The sequence below is a fragment of the Pogoniulus pusillus genome, chromosome 6, assembly GCF_015220805.1.
Source record: "Pogoniulus pusillus isolate bPogPus1 chromosome 6, bPogPus1.pri, whole genome shotgun sequence".
Lineage (NCBI taxonomy): Eukaryota > Metazoa > Chordata > Aves > Piciformes > Lybiidae > Pogoniulus > Pogoniulus pusillus.
Window position 1 is genome coordinate 18501513 of NC_087269.1, and position 23588 is coordinate 18525100.

The following is a 23588-nucleotide window of genomic DNA, read 5'->3' on the forward strand; positions in this document are numbered from 1 at the left end:
TCGATATATTGGTTTGGGTTTTTTGTTTGTTTGTTTGGTGGGGGTTTTGTTTGGTTTTGTTCCTTGTTTTTTCTTTGGTGAATTTGAGCAAAAAAATAAAACTTGAGGTGAACATTTACAGTTCTTACATGCTAAATCCAGAGGAACATAGCAAAACCTTTGTGGGATTTTTGACAAGTTAAGAGATGCCCTCAGGCCAGTACAGCCAGGGACAAAGCCCAAACTGCTTGAGTAGATTAGTTCTGATTGAGATTCTACCATATGACTATACAGGTGTTCCTTAGGGCTCTTGCAAAATTACTGTGGAAAAACAAAGAGGAGAACTTGGACCAGGTCCTCCCAGTACTCTTTCTGTCTAGAGAGAGGAAGAGAAAGAAGGGGGAAGTAGAAGTAATCTATAAGGAGTTGTTTCTTAAGTGTTTCACGTGGAGATATTATGTTTGTATTCAAGGAAGAAAGAGAGGGCACATAAATATCAGCACATTTAAATAGGTATTCCCTGAAGACACTTTGTTTTAATGCAGCAGTGCTAAATACTTTGTTTTAATCTAGTGGCTCATTGGGCTATGATTTTTCATTTCATTCATCACTCATGCTGTGGAAGTTTCTGAAATGCTTCATTTAATTGTACTGAGACATCAGTCATGATTTTCTAGTTAACGTTGTAGGAGGCTTTCATTTTGAAACACCATTATAACTTTCAAAATAATTCATTTTAATCTGATGCTTACTGTCAATCCAAACATGACTCATGCACTGAAGCTGGGAAAAATCACCTTAGCCATTTCTTCTTTATGGAAGTCTGATGAGGGTTTTCTTCTGAAAAAAAAAATGCTTTTTCATAGCTCTAAGATCAAGCCCTTACACATTTTAGTTGAAGGTGCCTGTTACATCACCTAAAGAAACACAACCCCTGCCCCTGATTTTCAGGTTGCCAGAGCTTTCTGTATCTCCCTGTGTATTGAGGGTTTCTCCTGTGAAAAGCAAGGGGATGCCTCGATCTTTTTGCCAGTATGGTGCCAGGGAATGGATGTAGCACTCAGCTGGGCACAGGGACTTAGATCCACATTTTTGCATTATTGAGCAGCACATCCCTGTACTCTTTTGGCAATCTCTTCCTGAGAACTGTTTAAAGGCCTGGTGTCCTATTTCCAGTCTAAGACTCCACCACTCAACCTGAGAAATTCTCCAGGCTGCCTCAGCTGCATCCACATAGACACCCTCTGATGTGCATCTGCTGGCATTCTGGTACCCTCTGGAGGTTCTCCTGGAATTTGCTCTGATATCAACTTGTTTGTAGCAAGTACATTCTGGAATCCACCTTGCTGCCAGACACAAAGGGGTCACCTAGTGTATGTGTATGATAGATTCATACAGTGGCCAAAATATAGGCACAAATCCTATGGGCTACAGTCTGCCTTTGCTCAGCTAAGATCTGTTTGTTCTGGTGTCTGACAGAGTACAGAACTGAGGGAAAACACACTGCAATTTCTATTACAGCTTACATAGATGCTTGCACAGAACAGGATGGACCCAAGACTGAGGTGTGTCTGGTGGCTGTCTTCTCACACATCCTTCCTGGCCTGAATGAAGCTGTCAGGCTGGTCTGTTATCACTGAGTGCTCAGAACCACAGCAGTCAGGATGTATGAAGTTGGAAGTTTGAGAATTAGAACTCTCTCTGAAAGCAATAAAGGGAAATCCCAGAACATTAGAAGCACTGCAGACTGAGGAAACCCTGAAATCTTCATCAGCTTTGGTAATATCTTGAGTCTGAGGGATGAAAGGATTAAGATGAGGAGAACTTGAGAGAGAAAAATAAAGAATTTGCAGTTCCTAATCTGCAAAATTTCCCATTCCTCTGTTTTGTTTAGCTCCGTACCTGCCTCTTTTTAAGAAAGCAGGGATTTAATCTCAGCTGGGGCTTCAGGAACCCACGTTCTTGCTTAAAGTTACTCTCATGGTAAAATCAAAGCAACAAGTAAACCTTTCACACTGGCAAATATCAGCTCTGTGGAGTGCTTCTGTCTGTCAGCTGGGCAATTTTGTATATTCTGATGACAACAAACATATTTTTCTATACTGCTTAGCCCGTAGGATCAAATTAAGTTCAGGAACTTGAGCCTATATTCAGTTGTGGCTCAGGCCAATGAGCAAATGAATCATCTAAGGCTTCAGATCCTGTAAACATGTGGGCATTCAGCAAAAGATCATCATTAACATCTGTCTTCTGACATAGACTGCAATTGCCAAAAGGACAGTGAGGATTATTGTGCAGGAGCTAAAAGTAAGGGAGTAAGGAACAGAACACAATATTAACTCCTCAGGAGCCAAGGCCTTAAATGAAAGAAGGAAAAATCAGAAAAATATGAAGCTCCAAAGTTATGCAGTATGAGAGGAAGAGAGTCCCTGAAAGTACAGAGAAAATGAAAGGAATGTAGGAATGGAGAACATAATCTTCTACTATGCAAATTGCATTCCTTTAGATATTTAATTTTGATTGACTTAATCCTCCCCCACTACCAGGGAAGCCTACAGTTCTTGATTTCCATCAAAAATAACCCCCTAAAATGATTTTTGAGAAAATGAAAAAACAAGTCAGTACATTTACTATGTACAATAAAAATACATACCCTCTCTACTGTGGGTTTGAGTATCTTTCTCTTGTAAAGTGAATTTAAGGAAATAGATTTAATTAAGAGCAAGATGGGAAATAATGGAAAATGTTAATCTTACTGAAAGCAAACAAGTACTTAATTCTCATCCCTCCAAGTACAGAAATCAAAGTATTGCTCTTTCAGTGATAAAAATGATGCTGAAATTGTGTGAAACATGAAGCATAATCATCTACATCAACAGATACAAATCCATACTTTTAAGATTGTTCACACATTACTGCACTCACCATTGACTAAGAAGGATGAGCTTTAACCATTTCTAGCAAATGCAGTCAAAATCTGGGAGCTGGCCACTCTGATAAGACTTTTAAAAAATGATGTAGAAATTAATTACATAGAAAAGATGCAACATTTAACTAGATGGAGTACAGGACTGTTGAGCAAAGTCTTTTTCTCTCTACTGAATAATGCTTTGATTTAGTTAGTTCTGTCTCAGTCTAACATTGCACAGCATTTAATATTTAGGATTTAAAGTGATCTAATTCATATTCTGAAGGCTGTTACATATGCAATTAAATCAGTAATTTTGTTCTCTGCTGGGAAAGAGAGAAGTATTTTATTGCTTCTGAAATATCTTCCTCTTCACAGCCAATAAAGTCATGGTTACTACAATGTGATTATGAGGCCAGACTGTATTACTGAAAGCCAGGTATCAACGGTGCCATACAATAATTAACAAGATTACTTTTCACATTGTAACACCACAGTCATGCACTGCAATGCTCATGTCTCAGTACTGACGTATTTTTATGTCTCTATCCCTTTACTTCCATCTCAATTATTTAAATATGCAATGGGAATAGTATTCCCCTGATCGGTTTGTAATCCTCATTCTACTTAAAAGCAGGTCTATAGGACAGAACATTTCTTGCTCAGTGTAAACACAGTATCCTTGAAAAGAACAATTTCTGATAGGTGGTTTGACATAGCCATAACAGAAACAAAGCATTTGATCATTGTTTCAGCTTGTTATATTTACATTTACTGTTTAATGTATCAAAGTGTAAGGAAAAAAATATCTAGATCAATCACTAGACTAGGGAGAATATTTCTGAGTAATGGACAGCATTTAGGAATGCTCCTTGTGAAGCATCTCTTAATGTTGCACTGAATTAAACAGAAAAAGTATGAAAGATCATGAGAGAATCACAGTCACCGAAGGAGGATCAGTAGATTAGCATCATTCCTCAGAATAAATTATTATTGCAAGTGGATCGTTAGACAGAATTCTGCAGCTGTGCATTGGCAAAGAAACTGAGACAAGGAGATATGGAAAGCTACTTCACTAGAAAAAACACAAAAGCAAGCAAGTAAGCAGTTTTGTGTCTTCAAAATAAAATAATTGTATGAGTCTTTAAAAAATACAAAACTAGGAAGAACTGAAAGAATCTCAGTTTGAGCGCAGTTCCCAGTCAAATGGTAAGCAGTAAAAAGACATGTCAAGAAAACTGGCAGGAACAGCTAGAATACACATCTTTATCATTTCTAGTGCAATGTTTTAAGTTCTATTCCATACTAATCCAATCCTCTTCATAAAGACAAACACCTGACTCTGTAATAATCAGTTAAATCAACTCAGTGAATTCTGAGAAACAAATGTGGACTAATTAGAATGGAATTCTATCTGCTTATAGAGTACATGGAGACCAGGCACAAAGGAATTAAATGAGTGTGCTTCAAAAGCAGCAGAAGCCATGTCGATGTCAAGGTGCATTACTACAGGAGGCTTTGGAACAGTTTTAATGCTTTTAGCTGCAATGTGTTCTGTAACACGTTGCTCATAGTAAGAAGAAAAAATCTTTTTACCTTTTTTTTCCCCTTTTTTTAAAATCTTTTAGCCATTTTAAAAAAACTTTTAGCCATTAAAAAAAAAAAAACCAAACTCTTTTAGTCATGTAACAGAGAAGATAAAGAAAGGTTTTGGACACAGGATGCCAAATTGGACCACTCTATTAATATTTTCTTTCTGTTGTTGAATTGGTGCAGCTGTTAAGTCTCAGTGTGCTTTCTTGATATTTGAAGGAAAAAAAAAACAAGACTTGCCCCATCACAAAGTTTCTGCTATAGCTATAAACAATTCACCAATTTTTTCAGCTTTAATATTTCAGCTACATTTAACTTAGGAAAAAAAAAAACACAAAGAAAATGGAATTAACTTTGCCGATGATGATAAAAAAGTCAGGTTCGGAGACAAAAGTCATACCTTGATAATGTAAAATCCTACCATACTTGGCACTGTGAATCTTTTTTTTCTTACAGGAAAAAATGCTCTCCTCTTCTATATCTACATGATTACTAATCAATTCAGCCACAACTGGAGAGTTAAGCATGTGAATGATAGATGGCTATGTTAACTTACTCCGTGGTAGCACAGATAAACCAAACTACTTTTCAGAGCTTCGGAGATTAGATAATTAAATGAAAGTATCTACAAGAAAATAAACCATATGAAGCCTTTCATATTTTTAAGTAGAATAATATCTAGTGGGACACAGTGGTGGTCCAGTTTCCAGTCTGATGATCACTGTGCAAGCAATTTAGCATGACAGCCATCACAACAAGCAAATAGCTAAGACAAACATGAATGGGAAGAGGGAATACAAAGAGTCACAGGGAGATAAAATGGTCTACCAGAAACAGACTCCAGTGTCTGTGGGTGCCTGTTCGCTTTGCCACGTACCATGCTATGGTCCATATTCATTACATCTTGGTACTTGCTGCAAAATTCAATATATCGAGCACACTGTAATAAGAAATGTCTGTGTGAGCTACAGTTCAAGTGAGAACTGAGGCTTTTTTTAGCCCTGTAGGAGAAAACTATTCTGTGCGGCTGTTGTAATGCATCAGTGTAAAGAAAACCCACAGCCCACAAAAAAACCCAAAACCTAGGATGAAAAAACCCACATACTGAATTATCTCAGTTGCAGTCCACTACAGTTATAATGGTTTTCCATTAAATTGTCTATAACAATTGCCTTCTGTTGAATGGTGACCATTTAAAGGTGCCAGGAAAGAATACTGGAGCTCAGGGAGTCAAACATTGAACTTTCTTTTTAAGCAAAAGGAAAGAAAGAAGTTGCTCATTTACCTTTTCCATTGTTGGTGTTCATTGAGTGAATGTGTCGAATGGCAATTGTATGTGACAGCCAACACTATCACCCCACAAAGAAGGGACTCCTTCACCTACCACCTACATTTGAGCAGAGTTCCAGAAAGAGCAGGGCAAGAGATGATTCTTCCTCCCTAGAGCTGGGCACCCTGAGCGTGTCTCGCATCTGAATCATAGGATCTTAGAATGGTAGGGGTTGGACGAAACTCCTGGAGATCATCTAGCCCAACTGCCCTCCCAAAACAGGATCACCTAAAGCAGGTCACACAGGAATACATCCACTGGGTTTTTTAAGTCTCTAGAGCAGGGGTCCTCAAACTACTGCCCCCAGAGTCCTCAATCCAGCCTGCCGGTATGTGCAGAACCATCCCGCCGGGGGTTGGGCGGGAAACCAAGCAGCCACTTCCTGCCACTGAATCTGCTCATCTGCCCCCGCAGCCCCCAAGCACCCCCTGGGACTGGGCTGGAACCGAACTATAGTCCAGCTCCCGACAGCGTCTGAGGGGCAGTGAACTGGCCCCCTGTTTAAAAAGTTTGAGGACCCCTGCTCTAGAGGGTACTCCACAACCTCCTTGGCCAGCAGCACAGGAGGCAGTTTCTGATCCTGCAGTGTTGAAGAGGAGGCACTGAAAATTTTGTAAGAAACTAACCATGCAGCCTCCTTTTAAAAGAAATGTTCTCTGTCCCTCACCATTTGCCTTCCTTTTTGTCTAGTTTCTACTCTTATTTTGAGGTCTTCAAGCAAGGGTCTGTTTTTCAGATTTCAGTGTGTAGAGTAAAAGAAGTTCCTGTAGTATTTTTTTGCTTTACACCTGCTAGACACTACTGACATGTTCTCTTTTCTCATTTTTCTCCACTTACCTGTCAGCCTTTCTTCTTGGAATGACAGCAGCACCATAGCTGGAGCAGGCATTGTGCTTCTCATAGTGCTGCCTAACAGTTGTTTGCTGTAGGCACCACAGCTGGAGCAGGCATTGTGCTTCTCATAGTGCTGCCTAACAGTTGTTTGCTGTAGGCGCCATAGCTGGAGCAGGCATTGTGCTTCTCATAGTGCTGCCTAACAGTTGTTTGCTGTAGGCACCACAGCTGGAGCAGGCATTGTGCTTCTCATAGTGCTGCCTGACAGTTGTTTGCTGTAGGCACCACAGCTGGAGCAGGCATTGTGCTTCTCATAGTGCTGCCTGACAGTTGTTTGCTGTAGGCACCACAGCTGGAGCAGGCATTGTGCTTCTCATAGTGCTGCCTAACAGTTGTTTGCTGTAGGCGCCATAGCTGGAGCAGGCATTGTGCTTCTCATAGTGCTGCCTAACAGTTGTTTGCTGTAGGCACCATAGCTGGAGCAGGCATTGTGCTTCTCATAGTGCTGCCTAACAGTTGTTTGCTGTAGGCACCATAGCTGGAGCAGGCATTGTGCTTCTCATAGTGCTGCCTAACAGTTGTTTGCTGTAGGCGCCATAGCTGGAGCAGGCATTGTGCTTCTCATAGTGCTGCCTAACAGTTGTTTGCTGTAGGCACCATAGCTGGAGCAGGCATTGTGCTTCTCATAGTGCTGCCTAACAGTTGTTTGCTGTAGGCACCACAGCTGGAGCAGGCATTGTGCTTCTCATAGTGCTGCCTAACAGTTGTTTGCTGTAGGCACCATAGCTGGAGCAGGCATTGTGCTTCTCATAGTGCTGCCTAACAGTTGTTTGCTGTAGGCACCACAGCTGGAGCAGGCATTGTGCTTCTCATAGTGCTGCCTAACAGTTGTTTGCTGTAGGCACCATAGCTGGGGCAGGCATTGTGCTTCTCATAGTGCTGCCTAACAGTTGTTTGCTGTAGGCACCATAGCTGGAGCAGGCATTGTGCTTCTCATAGTGCTGCCTAACAGTTGTTTGCTGTAGGCACCATAGCTGGGGCAGGCATTGTGCTTCTCATAGTGCTGCCTAACAGTTGTTTGCTGTAGGCACCATAGCTGGAGCAGGCATTGTGCTTCTCATAGTGCTGCCTAACAGTGGTTTGCTGTAGGCACCACAGCTGGAGCAGGCATTGTGCTTCTCATAGTGCTGCCTAACAGTTGTTTGCTGTAGGCACCATAGCTGGGGCAGGCATTGTGCTTCTCATAGTGCTGCCTAACAGTTGTTTGCTGTAGGCACCATAGCTGGAGCAGGCATTGTGCTTCTCATAGTGCTGCCTAACAGTTGTTTGCTGTAGGCACCACAGCTGGGGCAGGCATTGTGCTTCTCATAGTGCTGCCTAACAGTTGTTTGCTGTAGGCACCATAGCTGGAGCAGGCATTGTGCTTCTCATAGTGTTGCCTAACAGTTTGCTGTAGCATCCTACAGTTTAGTGCTCTCCAGACAGCATCAGTCCACACCAAGTGAGAAGGTGTCATAGCCAGTTTATCAGAAACAAGGGCCATGCACCTGCGGTACAGTGCTTTTGGGTAGTAATCCAGATAGAGTCGTCACTGTGCCAGATGCAGTATGGATAGATGTCCTGTCTAACAGAATATAATCAAGAAACTCAGAGAAGGAAGAATAGGAAATAGCATTGCCCTTCTGTTACAAGTGAGAACTGTGGAATGGTTTCTTCCCCACCAAGCTCAAAAGGAGCATTTGTGGCATGTAAAAGAAACAAATCTCAGAATAACAAGTTTGAGACACTTCTTTCTTGTGAAGGATAGGTGTGATATTTGAAATGGGCTTTTTAGGGAGATTGACTTCATTGTTTTCCAGCAGCAAGGCCTCAAGGTGTTACATGGTTTTGAATTATATGTCCTTTATTTTTTTTTTTTTTTTTGTTTCATTTGGTTTTGGTTTGTTGTGACTCTTGGGGGGTTTGTTTGGTTGGTTTGGGGGAGAGGGGTGGTGTTTGTTTTGTTTTTTTTTCTTGTTGCTGTTTGGTGTGTGGGGGGGGTGTTGAGGAAGGTGGTAATTAAAGATTCAGCGTTACAAAGCATATTTTTGCCTTGAATTTGACACAATACTTTTGAAGTTCATGAATCTATTAAGTCTTGGACACTCTCCAGTGTATTGGACAACTGTAGAGATTTACATTATTTTCAAGTTGTGAGGAGGTTTTCAAGGATAATAGATTTTATATGGGGGAGATAAAAAGGCAACGTTCCCTCATTTATGCTTGCTGACTTCTTTTCCCTATCATATTACATTTAGCAAAACGGATAAGGCAGAAAGGATGCTGGTGTATTTTTATGTTAATTAACGTATTTTAATTTCAAATAGCATTTTTGAAGCTCAGAAGGCTTTCAAAAGAGTGGTGCCAGGGCAAAACTAATGAATTTTAATTTTTTTTCCCAGTATACTTCTGCTTTCATGAATTCTTTTTGTTATATTCTGATGCATGAGAATGCACCAGTAGGCAGTCAGAGCATACAACCCACAGATCTGGTTTGTACAGAAATCCAGTTTAACTTTTTTAGCTACATAATAAAGCTCACCTCCTAAGTGTGTTATTTTTAATGACCAATTGGGAAAGAGCTAAAAAAAAATCCTTTGGGAAAGTTAGCCAACTTTTGAAAGATTTTTTAAAAAGCCACATATTGCAAGTAATTTCTCTGCACAGAGGATGTATTTAACTGTTCTGTAGCAAAATCATGCTATTCTCAGACAAATTTTAAGAGTGCTCCACTCTTGTTCTGGGATGACTCCAGTTAATAGCCTTGCTTCAGTTACATTACTGAAAGCAGTACAACGTATTCCTTAGGTCATTAAACTGCATGAACCCTGCTCTTCTACATCTTGGAGTGCTTCAGGAAACTCAGCATCTTGGGAGCACAAAGAATTTTGGCTGCTATGCTGTAAGCCAGAAGCCTCTGTGGGCTCTACAGTTTGCCCATGGCCACCAGAGCTGGTCTGGTGTCCATATTCTAGTGCTAATAGAGAGGGGTGCATGAAACAGCCTTTTGCTTTATTAAAATTATAGATGTTATAGCATGGTCCATATATTGCAATGTTCTAATCCTGGACGATTTTAGTACCTGTGGGCTCCTATTCATGGCAGCCTCAGTGACAAAATACTGGCCTGCTCAATTTTGCATGTTGTGGAAAATAGGGAATACAAAACTCCAGTTCTGTCCTTAGCGTAATGCTTGCCACAGCAGTGATATAAAGTTGATGACACTGATAAGACAAAATTTTCATCCTCATCAGGCCAGATCATGAAAAGATGTTTCTTTTTACTTCTACAACTGTAACATACCTGGGTGCTTGTGTGAAGCAGCAGCATGGCCCATGATTTACTGCATTGCAGTAAAATCAACAATGCAGCATTCTGCTGAGCCTGGCAAGTACTCATTTAATTTGCTAGGTGGACAAAGAGGGGAAAAAAATGCTCCCCCCAAAATAATCTTAATCATGCTACTATATTTTTTTGTTTGTAACCCTCCAAAAAACTCACTATGTAATTAAATACTAGTACCTCTTGAAACCAAAATGCTGGTCAGAAACCTGATTTGAAACCATTTCTATTACAAGATATAAAGTGAATCACAGTGATTTTTCTCAGTGTTTCCTTTGGGAAGAGGAAAGAAAACAATTAGAGAAGTTAAAGTTAGCTCATAGGTAAGTTACAGCTGAGCAGAACCCAAATTTCAAAGTAAATGTTAGGTGTGAAAATACCCAAGTTAATTGCACCTAGCTTCCAGTAGCTAGAGAGGAAATAAAAAACACTGACAGCAAGTATAAGCCTACAATATTTCTGTCCAACTGTATAGGGACATAGAGGTTTTGTAATTGTTTTTTCAGTTAGAAAAAACCCAACACAGAGCTTTAGATATCAGAGCTTGCAAAACATAGAAGTTGTCAACAGTTGAAATACTATAAATATTTCTCATGTTTGTCTACAATTTACCACCATAAACTTGGCTTGTGGTAAAGCAATTCCTTCCCCCAGGTTTTCTTGAGCTGACACTGTGAAAGGTTGTTATTTTGTTCAGTAAAATTTGAACATTGAATAAACATTTCTTTTAAGAATTACACGATGACAGAAATTTGTGGTAGAATTGAAACATTCTGCTCAGCATAAATTTGCAGCTTGGTGTACCCTTCTGAAATATGAAGGTAAGAGATAAAACTCATCCTATCAGTTTAGTGGCAAGGATCTTCCTAACTGTTGACTATGTAAGGAGAATGAAGATGAATGTATACTTGTTTTAACTTGACTGCTCACCCACAAAGCCTAATGCTTTTTGTTTTGAGTGCATAGTTATCTATAGTCAAAGATTTCCTAAGTTAGTCAAACAGAATGTGGATTTCAGAATTTCCTTAGAAGCCAAGTCTGTACAAATTCAGTAAAACCACAGTCCATTATGGCCAGTGGAGGATTATCTACTAGAATAATAGACTTGTTATACAGAATATCAACAATAGGGACTTGAACATGAAAGACATGTTAATTTAAAAGTTTGAAATCCATGCAAAGATAAGAGTGAAAAATGAAAAGTAAAATCTTAGCCAAAGATGTTTTGGTTTAGGGCAGATTAAGTGAAATAACTTTTACCAGTTAACCCCTGCACTATGTAGTAACTCTACATTATTGTTCTAGGTACCTGGGAATAACGAGACCTCTCACCTACCCTGTAAGGCAGAATGGGAAGTGTATGGCCAAAATGATCCTGTGTGTATGGCTCTTGTCTGCCTCTATCACTATACCCCCACTCTTTGGCTGGGCCCAAAATGTAAATGATGAAAAGGTTTGTTTGATTAGTCAAGACTTTGGCTACACCATTTACTCCACAGCAGTTGCATTTTATATTCCGATGTCAGTGATGCTTTTCATGTACTATCAGATTTACAAAGCTGCCAAGAGGAGTGCTGCTAAACACAAGTTTGCTGGTTTTCCCCGGCCAGAAGAGATGGAAGGGGTTTCTATGAATGGAGTTATAAAACTGCACAAGGAATCTGAAGAATGTACTAACTTTTCACGACTCCTAAAGAACGACAAGAAAAACATTTCGATCTTTAAAAGAGAACAGAAAGCTGCCACCACACTTGGGATTATTGTTGGGGCTTTTACTATCTGCTGGCTGCCCTTCTTCCTCCTCTCAACTGCCAGACCCTTCATCTGTGGTACAGCATGCAGCTGTATCCCACTGTGGGTTGAGAGAACATTTCTATGGTTGGGTTATGCAAACTCTCTCATTAACCCTTTTATATATGCCTTCTTCAATCGGGACCTGAGGACAACTTATCGCAACCTCCTGCAGTGCCGATATAGGAACATCAACCGGAAACTATCAGCTGCAGGGATGCACGAGGCTCTGAAGCTTGCAGAAAAGCCAGAATTTGTTCTGTAAGGTCACTCATCCTTTACTATGATAATTCACTGTTTTGTTACGCTAACTTTTTCCTCACAGAGTTGATAAGAGTCAAGGGAAGAACCAGGTTTCTTGAGCGCAGTTTAGGCAGTTTTCAAGAAGCAGAAAGGTAGCAAGGTTAATTCTTGTACAGCCCACCATCTCTAGAGAGCTTGGAGAAGTGAAGACACCATCTTCTTAGATGTGAGAGGAATACCAATAAGGGGAAATGTAAAAAGGTGGTGCAAACTGTTTGAGTTGCTAGTAAGGGGAGAGAAAAATTGGCCCAACCCATTTCTTTGGCCCTTGGCTCCAAAAATCCTGTAGTAGGTATGAGTGTTGAATGCATCTTTTATTCTACCTTTTTTTTTCTTTAATAAAGATCAGAGAATGAAGAAAAATTCAGTATAATTCATTGCTTTCCACTTTGTTATTATAAACACAAACAGTTTAAGAAGAATCTGGGTAAAAAAAAAATTATATTGCTTAGAAATACCCTTTATTACCAAAAAAGCCATATGCCCACTTAATGTTAGTTTACTACATTGCTTGGAAATAAACTGTTTTATGACATTTAATATTGCCTTTGAATGGTAACTATAGCATTGGAAGATCAAGTTACACTCCCAGTGTGAATATAAGTGTTTGAGTAAAGCCACATGGACCAACATCTGCAGCTGCATACAGTCATGCAGCACAGGCCAGTGCTGCTATGCCAATTACATCAGGTAAAGATCTTGTCCAGTATTTCTAGTATAACAACTACACCTGATTACAGTTTATTTCTGGAGCAGTCTGGTCCTGGTCTGTCTTTTCTTTCTTTAAATCTCTTGGCTTTATCAGTTGAGCCTTTCTCTAACCTAGATTGAGAGTTTGTCCATGCTCAAGTTTTTCCCGTTGATGTATGGCTAGTCCTTGTTCCATTTCAGTAGCTAATTTATTGTCTGTTTGAAAGGTCTTTTAGCTTCTTGGGATTTCTTTCCTTGCTGAAGTCAGTAAGAAGAAAAAATAAATGTAAGACTTTATGACATTCAGAGAAATTTGGACTTTACTCTAACAAACTGATTTTGGTCATCACTTCTGTTTGAAGTGATTTATAACCATGACTTTTCCAATGATCACAACAATTTAACATCTCTTCTTCTGGTTGTTTTCCTCACCACTTCCTCATCCAAGTATGTGATTCTACTTCTCTAGACTTTGGTAACAAAGATCTTCCCTCAGTAGAGCAGGGCCAAATATTATAACAATATTTGTATTTAATAATAATGCATTAATTATATTAATATATGAATAGCAATGTATTAATATAAAATGCACTTATTATGTAATATATTACTATAATAACCAATAATAAACTACTTTTTAATTTATTTTTCATGTGTATTTTCTATGTTTTTATGTTTTAATCATAATATATACATTTATTTATTGTGATTAAAACAATGCATAGGAACAGAATGTTTTTTTAAGGACCAAGTTGGCACTGCACACCATTTCCCAGGTGAGGTACAATATGTATATGTGAAGGAAGACTGTTTCTGAGCTTGGTCTGCTTTTTCAGATACTGGAACATCAATGAAGAGACAACACATTCATTATCAAAATGCCTTAGCAGCAAATCAGAATTCTAGCTAAAAGAGGCTAGGATAAGAAACATAATGAAATAGTTAGAATCATAGAACCCTAGAATCAATAAGGTTGGAAGAGACCTCCAAGATCATCCAGTCCAACCTATCACCCAGCCTTGTTCAATTAACTAGGCCATGGCACTAAGTGCCTCATTCAGTCTTTTCTTGAACATCTCCGGGGATAGCAACTTGACCACCTCCTTGGGCTGCCCATTCGAAAGGCAGATCACTCTCTCTGTGAAGAACTTGCCTGATTTTAAAACAAAAAGAATTACTTGGAAAAAAATTACTGGGAAAAAAAAATACATAGAACTGCATCAAATTACCTAACTGTATCAGTGTTGTTTTTGTTGTTTTCATTAGATAATTCACTACTCAACTGACAAAGGGATAGCATATGAATGGAGGAATGAGAAGTCTACATCAAGATGTGTGCAAACTGGTATGTGTTAGTGTCAACCCCTAGGGCAGACCACACTCTTGGTCTGTGCATCCTTTCACATGTTTCAAGGGGAAATAAAGGAGGGTGAATCAGATGCAGCTGTGGAAAAAAAAAGGGGGGGAGGGGGGGGGAAACAAAAACCTTCCAGAACAAGCCAGGACACAGAGAGACCAGCATGACACTAACTGAATGATGACAAAGAAAGGCAACCAAGGTGCAGATGCAGTTCTGAGTTTCAGACTTATGACAGGATAGTTACTTTTGGGAAAACAAGCTTGAAAACAAGGATATGTATCCAAGATGCTGAAGATAAAGACACAAACCTCTCTATACCAATTTTTCTATTTAGGAAACAATGCATGTTGGATAAATCCACAAATCTTAGTCACAGAAGGATGCAGATAATGGTGACAGCTAACTCTCACTCATGGGAGATTTGGAAGATGTCAGCTATCTCATCCTTAAGTCACCAACTGAGATGTGAGAATTCAAGTGTTTACTGCAGATTGTGAAAGGCTTTAAACATTGGACATTAGCAGGTTTCCTATAAAAGTAGCTATTGCTTTGTTTGATGAGTGTTTAACAGGAAAGTTGGAGTTGGTCCTTAGGTGCACAGGGTAGCACAGTTTGGAAAAGAAGAAAGTACAAAAAAGGTTATCCTAGGGAATAGGATTTCCCACTAACTATAGTGCAGAACTGGCCTTACCCTAGCTGGGTTTTTGTTGAAGAAACTCAATGAAGCATTTGTTATTAGCTGTAGCACACACATGCAGTATTTCTGCTTATAAAGCTTAGTCATAGCACCATAGAATCAAAGGATCATTCCAATTGCAAAAGACCTTTAAGATCAGCCAGACATAAGGAGATTGGGAGGCATCTGTGCAACTGCTGACAATATCTGGACCACTTTCTTGTCTAGCACAAGCAACTGCTCAGTCACCGTCTTTGACTGCAGCCTGAAATCTTCAGTTGCTGCCAGAATTGTATAGATAACAACACAGGGAGATGCCTGTCAGACCTTCTTCATTTTGTACATCTCTCTGTTCACCTCTTCTGTGCATGTAAGGATCCTCAAAATCAACCAATGAGTGAAACAGTTCTCTGAAAGGAGTTTTAGTCACAGCTACTCCAGACATCCTTCCCCAAGCCTACCTACCAGTATCACAAACACATTTTACCCAAGATAAATACCAGCCATAGCCAAAGTAAAAAACACAGACTGAAGCTCCGAAAGGGAGCAGCCCCCTCTCCCCCCAAATCTCTTCCACAGTTCTTTATATGGTGTTAACAGTACCCTGTCCAGAGAAGGGCAATAAAGCTGGTGAAGAGCCTGGAACACAAACCCTATGAGGAGAGGCTGAGGGAGATGGGGTTATCTAGCCTGGAGAAGAGGAGGCTCAGGGGTGACCTCATTGCTGTCTACAACTCCCTGAAGGGAGGTTGTAGCCAGGTGAGGGTCGGTTTCTTCTCCCAGGCAACCAGCAACAGAACAAGGGGACACAGTCTCAAGTTGTGCCAAGGGAGGTATAGGCTGGATGTTAGGAGGAAGTTCTTCCCAGAGAGAGTGATTTGCCATTGGAATGGGCTGCCCAGGGAGATGGTGGAGTCACCATCCCTGGAGGTGTTCAAGAAAAGACTGAATGAGGCACTTTGTGCCATGGTCTAGTTGATTGGACAAGGCTTGGTGCTAGGTTGGACTGGATGGTCTTGGAGGTCTCTTTCAACCTGGTTGATTCTATCATTTATAGACAAATCTAGGACTAGGTCTTAGTGGATCCCTGGTGAGCTGATCTTGGATGAGCCTCCTCTACATGAAACAGTTTTTCTATAGCATGCTTCATGACAGTAACACAGCAGCCAATGCATGAGTTGTACTTTACTAGGAAGTCGCTTGCATCCTTCAAGTCCCATCCTAATCAGATACACCACAGAGGGCACAAAGCAGCTTATCATAACTGATCTAGATGAACAGACTCAGCAATTCTCAGAGTAAGCAATGCTCCTGAAGCAGAACTTGAGACTGTTTTTTTGGATGTGTTTTGATTAGCTAGTTTTGCAGCTTTGCCTGCCCACCTTGCACCCTCCCATCTCTGCTTCTTTCTATTGAGTTAGCTACCCAGAATCAAATCAGGAACCATGTCATAAATTGTCATATTTTCTCATTACAATTCTTTCTGACAACTTCTTTACAAATGTTCTCCTAGCCTGCTATAAATGACTCTCCCTTTGCAGTAGCTCTTGATCTACGTTAGAACCAGGCAGTAACAACATTCTCCATGGTGTATTTCCTCCATATTGAAATAATACTCAAGGTTTTGTTGCAGCATCAACTGCACTCCTCTCGTTCACTTAAAGCTGCTTTTTTGAGGGAGACTGTGATTGAAATCTCTTCCCTAACATTTTCTCCCAGCTGTAGCACAGTACAGTACTTACCAAACTCCTCTATTTAGGAAGAGTCTTACTGGGTAATATTAGAATTAACAAAGCAGTAAAACATGACTTTATAGAGTATCTTGTTAGTACGACCTGCAGAAAGATACATCAAACAATGGAAATAAATCTATTACAGTGAGACATAGAGAAGGGTATTATTTCTCAAATGAATACTCTAACTAATGCAGACAGAATGCGTTCACTCCCTCCAGCCTGCTTCACAGCAGGAAAGAGGATTTCCAGACACCCCTTGCTCCAGACAGTGGGGTCAGTGCAGGACCATTCAGGCAAGTCTGGGGATTCCTGACCACAATAATATATAGATATAGAACTGGAAGGTGTTTTGATGTAAAGCTGTTTGCTCTACTGCTTACCCTTAGCTATCAGCTTAGTTTTAATTATTTTTGTTTTATCTCTCAGGAAAAACTATTCAAAGTAGTATAATCTCAGAAAATGTGAAATGCATCATCAAATCCTGTTCACATGTTGCTTAAGAATCCATTCTCATCTTTTAAAACATGTTTATCAGGAAGATGCAGGGAGTGAGAAGGGAGAAAAATTCTGAGGCACAAGGAAGTAGTCTTAATGCACAAAGTATTAATATTCTGAAACAGAAGACACTCACTTCTTATTTCAAAGGCTGAAGAGGTAGGAATGGTGAGAACTGGACTTTTTAAACTGTGTGTGAGGGGTGTTTATTTGTTTGTGTTTAAAGGAGAGCTCAAGTAAATAGCCTAAGGAATGCTGCATTAGAAGAGCAATCTTTGCAACTTGCAAGAAGTACAAAATTGTGTCACTCTTTACCGATTCTAATCTCTTAGGTAGTTATTGGCATCAGAGTGGGTTCAACAAGAGTTTGAGTGAATTAATACTGTTTTCTGTACCCACTTCCTAAACATTATGCCAGGTAAGCCTGTTGTACCCCACACTTGCAATTCCAGCCCCCCTTTCTGCTGTCCTGCTGCATTGCCAAACCATTTCTCATGCAGCAGCTTTTCCAAGAGGGGAAACTTTCTGTTATTCACTGAAAACAGGAAGATGCTTCTGACTCCTACATTAATTTTTCTCTGCTGCAACCCAAAAAATGCATCCATCGAAGTGTTTTCTTAAAGATATTAGTATATGGATGGTGCAGAGGGAAATGTTTTGATGGTTTATAACATTGTGATTTTACTGATAGGAATGATTTCTGTCCTTTGTGATCTTTCACACAGAACTAGCCAAGTTACTTCAGCAAACAATGTGTATAGATGTATCAAAGTTTCCAGAAGAGACCAATGCATTTTTCTAAACCAACATACCAGACTGAATAAATATTTTGTTTTTAGTTTTCTATCTGCTAAGTCCAAACCAACAATATTTCATTAGTACAGTAGTTGTGTGGTCTTGGTGTTTCCAGAAAATTGTGTTTACAGTATACTTTTACTTTCTGTGAGAGAAGAGGAAGAAAGCCACTGTAGTATACTTAGTTCAGCCCTTCTAGAGAATCTGTTATTTCAAGTACAGAAAAAATATAGAAGAATACATCTGGATGGACTCACCAACGTCTCAGAAAACTTCACAACTTTGTCTAATCTAACCAAGACTTCATCAGGTCTGTGATAAAACAGCAAAGGTTCTTCAGTCAGATGTATCATCCTGAAGGAGGAAAAGGAAAAGATACAGTTTGGCAAATTAAATGAATGTTTGCTTTCCGACAATAGTTGCAAACACAAAACAACCCAACCGAATAAGTTAAAACAGTGTTGATGTTTTTAAACTCTCAATACTTAAACATCAAGCTGACAAAATGCTACAAGTTGCTTCATAGAAATAGGAAACTTCAAGCCTTAATGGCATGTGTTTCCAAACTGAGTGAGCTACTTACCAAAAGTTTTAGAGACTACTTTTCTTGCATATTTAGTTAATGAAGATTTTCACTAAGGAATGTTGGAACAAGCTGCTGTGGCTTTGAGGTCCAATATAATAACTACTTCAGCAGGTATTTGCTGTAAGTATGTACACCTCCTGTATACTGATGTACTACTGGGGACCTGTTTAAGGCACACACTGCAGCTCCAAGATAAGGACATTAAAGAGACTTAAATTTTTATCCCGAAAGACAATAAATAGAATCACAGAATCAGCAGAAATAGCAGAAACAGTTAACAATACAGGAAGCAAACAAACTCAGAGAAGCTGGAATCTGTGTATTTCATTGCAAACTGGAATCTGTGTATTTCATTGCAAACCTACAGAGAGCCTGTCTGTTCCTTACAGAATGCTCTGAGTTTTTCTTATCTTTCAAACAGTAACTATTTGTGACAATTCCATGTATTTTATTTCTCTCTTCAAACAAAGCGGTAAATGCAGCGATCGAAAACAATGCTGTAGACCTTTAACTTTCAATTACAAAACCAACCAGCCAAGTCAAAAAACAGATGTTGAATTAGAACAGTTACTTCTGTAATATAAGTGAGTTTTTCAAGATTAGGTTTCTCTTTCAGAAATAATCCTCTGTCAGCCCAGAAAACCACAAATGCTATCAACATCATTGTGATTTGGAATTGCAAAGATTTATAAAAGCAAAATTTCAGCTGTAATAATGAGATAATTAAAATTGAAGTTCTTCTTCTGATGAATGGTATACATGAAAAGAAAATAGCATTTTCTAATGGAAATTATATAAAGTCCAGAATTTTATTATGACTTTTAAAAGTTCCTACAATTAGCTAAAACATAACTTGGGGGGAAAAAAAAATCTTGTTTTCTTTCATAACTAGTTTTGAGCTTGGCTATAATTACCTGTACAGTTCTCAAAAGTTCCTGCCAACTTGCCTTTCTTTAATTTGGATCCATTTTTGCCAGGTTGCATTTCTGCTTAATTAAATATTTGAAATGAGTGAGAATGCAGGTTTGTCTAAAAGTGCCTGCTCCTGGTCTATTTGCTGATGTGAACAATTCAACAAATTCAGTAAGTACCTTCCTGAGTGCTATAGCCAGGAAGAATTGGAGATAGGATGCCCTGCAAAGCTTGTAATCTCACAGGTGTTTCTGTTATAACATTTCAGCCTGGTGACTGTAGAGGACTGATTCTTTCCTTCACTAAAGTTGAGACTAGAGGCAGGAACTTGACTTAATTATGATTGGAGTGATGGTGTTATAGGTAGGACAAATATACTGTCATTGCAGCTATGGTGTATATTCTGTGCAAAGCTTCTGCAGTAACTATGTGTCCATAGTGATTATAAGAAATTTAATGAGTAGTCTTCCCTATTGCTCTGGCTCCTTCCTCCCTCTATTGCATGTCTCCATGAACAAGTGGCATGTTGGCTCGTGCTGCCACAAGAGGACGGAAGGCTGGGTCAGATGTGGGGCTCTGAGTAAAACCAGCTACATTTTCTGAAGTAATTTTGGTCTTCTGCCACTGGCTTTGTAAAATAGACTGGGAACTTCCTCAGTTCTCATAGTAACTGTGCAATGAGTACAAAAGACTTGGAAAGCACTAAAATCATCTGCTTTCCCCTGCCTTCCTTGTTTGTATGGGACCTCTGAGAATCATCTTGTTAGCCATGATCTAATTGACTCTTAAGAAATGTTTATGTTTATTTCCTGATCATGTCTTTTAGTTGCTCTGGGACATTTACCATCTAATTCATCCACTTTTTTAAAAACAGGAGAAGTCCTGATTTCTCCAGGGAAAAAGAATCGTGACCAAATGTGCATCAAAGCAAAAGGAAGAAGTCAAGCCAAAACTGGAAGAAGAGAAAGGAAGAGTTGGCTTCTGAAGAACAGGAGAGATACATGAAATGTACTTCATCTTCTTTTGATGGGAATGTGCTAAAAATACTCAATGAGCTCAATGCATTCCATTAACTGTATCTTCTATTGGAAGTAGTCACATCTTGTTTGTTATGGGGCAAAGTGCTGTTACATACAAATAAAAATAGCTTTCTGCCTGAGAAAGCCAAATCATTTCAGCAATAAGAACAGCTTGCAACACTGATTGAAGAAAAAAAAAAAAGTGCAAACTAAATCTTAAAGATAAAGCAGCCTTCAGATTTCCAACATGTTAAATAATACAGAGAGCATTCATTTAAGTTTACCATGTTTGTAGATCACCACATTGATAATAACATTCAGGGATCATCGATCATACTGAATGCATTTTGTTATGTTTTTCAAGAGGTAGAGATCCCCGTAGGAGATACTTTTCTAACCCTGTAACCAGACCCGATTTGGGATGTGCCAGTGGGCAGTCTGCATTTTTACAAAGCTGCCTTATCACTACATTTGTCAATTTCAATAAATAAAATCGATTTCCCCACATTTTTGCAAAAACTTTGACCTTTCATTACACACACTGGTCTGGTTTGTTCTCCATGTGTATTTTTGGGATAAAAAAATGAGATAGCTGATGGGGCAGCCTACTATACCCTTTCCTCATCAATTGTCCTATGTTCTTTACCAGTGTAAAGCCTTCTCATAGCTTTCCCTTGATTCTAGAATAAAATTCTTGTTAAATTAGCTAATTTTATTCATATGACAAAGTGATTAATTTGCCTCAAACCTGAGGAAAACAGAAAAATGATGATCAAAGAAAGTTTTTTCTTATCACAAGGTGCACCAATGTAAAGGTAATGTGAAAGTATGAAAAAACACATCTCCATATAATATGAAAAGACAAATGTTCTGGATAATTTTAATAGATAAAAGTGAATTTTATATATACACATATGTGTGTATATATATATAGATATATGTATCATTTCAGTCAGGTGAGGCTTTTAATATGCTAAAGTCACTAGAGAATTGGGCTGAAACTCTATGTTTTAAGTCATATCTTTTTCCTTGATGAGATCCAGTACAAGTTGAAGATGGTTAACATAAGAGACTATTTCCCATGAACAGTTTAACAAGAAATATAAACACAGGGAAATGAAGCTCTTTAAGTTGTAAGTGGTCTGCACTGGAAATGTTGAGTATCTTTAGTTCCAATATGAGTCTTACTTGCAAAATAAAGAGTTGCTGCCATTTACATTGCAAATTACTGAAATTTATACAGTAGACTAATTTAGTAGAAAATAGGCTTCTTCTGTATTAGTTACTGAGCTATATTATTCTTTTAAAATTTGTAAGCCCCCAGACATATTAAAATGTTCATTTGAATAGTAGGTAATTTCTTTTATAAAATAAAATAGTAAGTCTACTGATTGTGCCTGTGTCTTGTGCTTTTTTTGAACTAACGTTTCAGAAGACAGGGAATCCATTTAAGTGAATTTAATTTAGATTCATGGAAGAAATTCTTATCTACAAACATGTCTGATTATTCTTAGCTTGGCTCATCTGAAATACTTACTGTATTAAAATTAATTTTAAGGAAAGGTACCCACACTCGTTGAGTAGCTCTGAACAGAAAGAATGAGAGGCAGGAAATTTCAGCGACTCTCCTGATGGTTTGGTTTGTTCAGTACAAGCACTGGTACAATGAGCATTGGCTCAGGCCCTACTGAGCAGGTCAAAATTGATAGCTCCAAAGCAAAAGGTGATTTCACAGAATCACAGAACTTTAGAGGTTGGAAAGTGTGGTCACGGGAAGACAGCGGAGCAGGATCGGGGCACTCCTGAGATGACTCAGTCTGAGTTAGCTGCAAGCAGTACGCTTTATTGAGGCAGTACAGCAGCTTATATGCCACTTGGAAGAGGTGTGCATAACTAACTTAGTTTGAGATTGGTGCATGTGGAAAGTGCAGATTGGCTTAAGGTTACGTGTGTAATACAGATAGGTCAATCTATGACAACAACCTGTAAAGTCTGTCCCCTGCAGCTGGCAGGCTGTGCCATGCAGCTGCATGTGGGGGGTGCCACCCACCGCCTGGTTTCCTGCCTCCAAGAAGGACACTTTGCAGTGCAGTTTGCTTATTGCTTATCAACTCATGTCCTGTTAGCAAGAAATCCTCCCACAGGAAGGGATCTCCAGAGGTCATCGAGTCCAACCTCCCTGCCAAGGCGGGATCCCTAGGATAGTTTGTACAGGAATGCATCCAGGTGGGTTTTGAAAGTCTCCAGAGAAGGAGACTCCACAGCCTCTCTGGGCAGCCTGTCCCAGTGCTCTGTCACCCTCGCTGCAAAGAAGATTCTCCTTATGTTAAGGTGAAACCTTCTATGTTCCAGATGAAATGTATAAGCTGCCTTCACATGGTGAAACCTAAGTTGATCTCTGTTTACAAAGAGAAATGCCAAGAACCTGTGTGCTCTTTTGGGCCATTTAAATGTGCCCACTCTGTATTCATTAGTTTGACATTTTACTGCTCTTATTCTGTCAACAGAATGTTGATTTGATTTTCACTCTTGCCATTACAATGTCACAGGTATAACAGAACTCTGAATGGCGCAGTAGGTTTACAGATTGACTAAAACACTATTTCTGAGGAGTAGCTACTGGCAGAAAAGTGAATTTTAATTACAACTTACAATTGGAGAGCAATTAGCTAAACACAAGCATTTTATTCATTATCATGATTTATAGATTAATCATTGGAGAAAAGGGCCCAACTACAGATTTATACAATCATGGAATTGCTTTAGTTGAAAGAGACCTTTAAGATTGTCAAATCCAACTGTTAACCCAGCACTACCAAATTACCACTAAACCACGTCCTTAAGGGAAACATTTACACATCTTTTAAATACCTTCAGGAACGGTGACTTCACCACTTTCCTGGGCAGCCTGTTTGACAGTCCTTTTGTTGAAGAAATCTTTCATAATATCCAAGCTAAACCTCCCATGGTACAACTTGAGGCTATTGCTTGCTGATTGGAAGAACTGTCCTATTGCTTGCTACTTGGAAGACAAAAGACTGACCCCCACTGCACTGCAACCCCTTTTCAGGTAGCTTTGGAGAGTGATAAGGTCTCCCTTCGGCCTCCTTTTCTGCAGAGTAAACAACTCCAGTTCACTCAACCACTCCTCACTTAGAACCTTGCACCTAGAACTTGTGCTCTAGGCCCTTCACCAGCTT

General features: G+C 39.3%; 1 protein-coding gene and 1 long non-coding RNA gene across 3 annotated transcripts in view; one reads left to right on the forward strand and one right to left on the reverse strand.

Annotated features, from left to right (window-relative positions):
• The window catches only part of HTR7 (5-hydroxytryptamine receptor 7), a 40126-nt gene extending 18364 nt beyond the window's left edge, over window positions 1–21762 (forward strand). The window contains exons 2-3 of one of the 2 annotated variants that reach the window (XM_064144735.1): window positions 11331–12077; window positions 20244–21762. In XM_064144735.1, the coding sequence (XP_064000805.1) occupies window positions 11331–12077; window positions 20244–20280 (784 nt within the window). In that variant the 3' untranslated portion in view covers window positions 20281–21762. Of the gene's footprint in view, window positions 1–11330; window positions 12083–20243 lie in introns of both variants that reach the window. The other variant, XM_064144734.1, reaches the window with a different exon arrangement.
• The window catches only part of LOC135176094 (uncharacterized), a 147539-nt gene that overhangs the window by 9038 nt on the left and 114913 nt on the right, over window positions 1–23588 (reverse strand). The window contains exon 2 of the long non-coding RNA XR_010302559.1: window positions 18129–18225. This is a non-coding gene — a long non-coding RNA (uncharacterized LOC135176094). The remainder of the gene's footprint in view (window positions 1–18128; window positions 18226–23588) is intronic.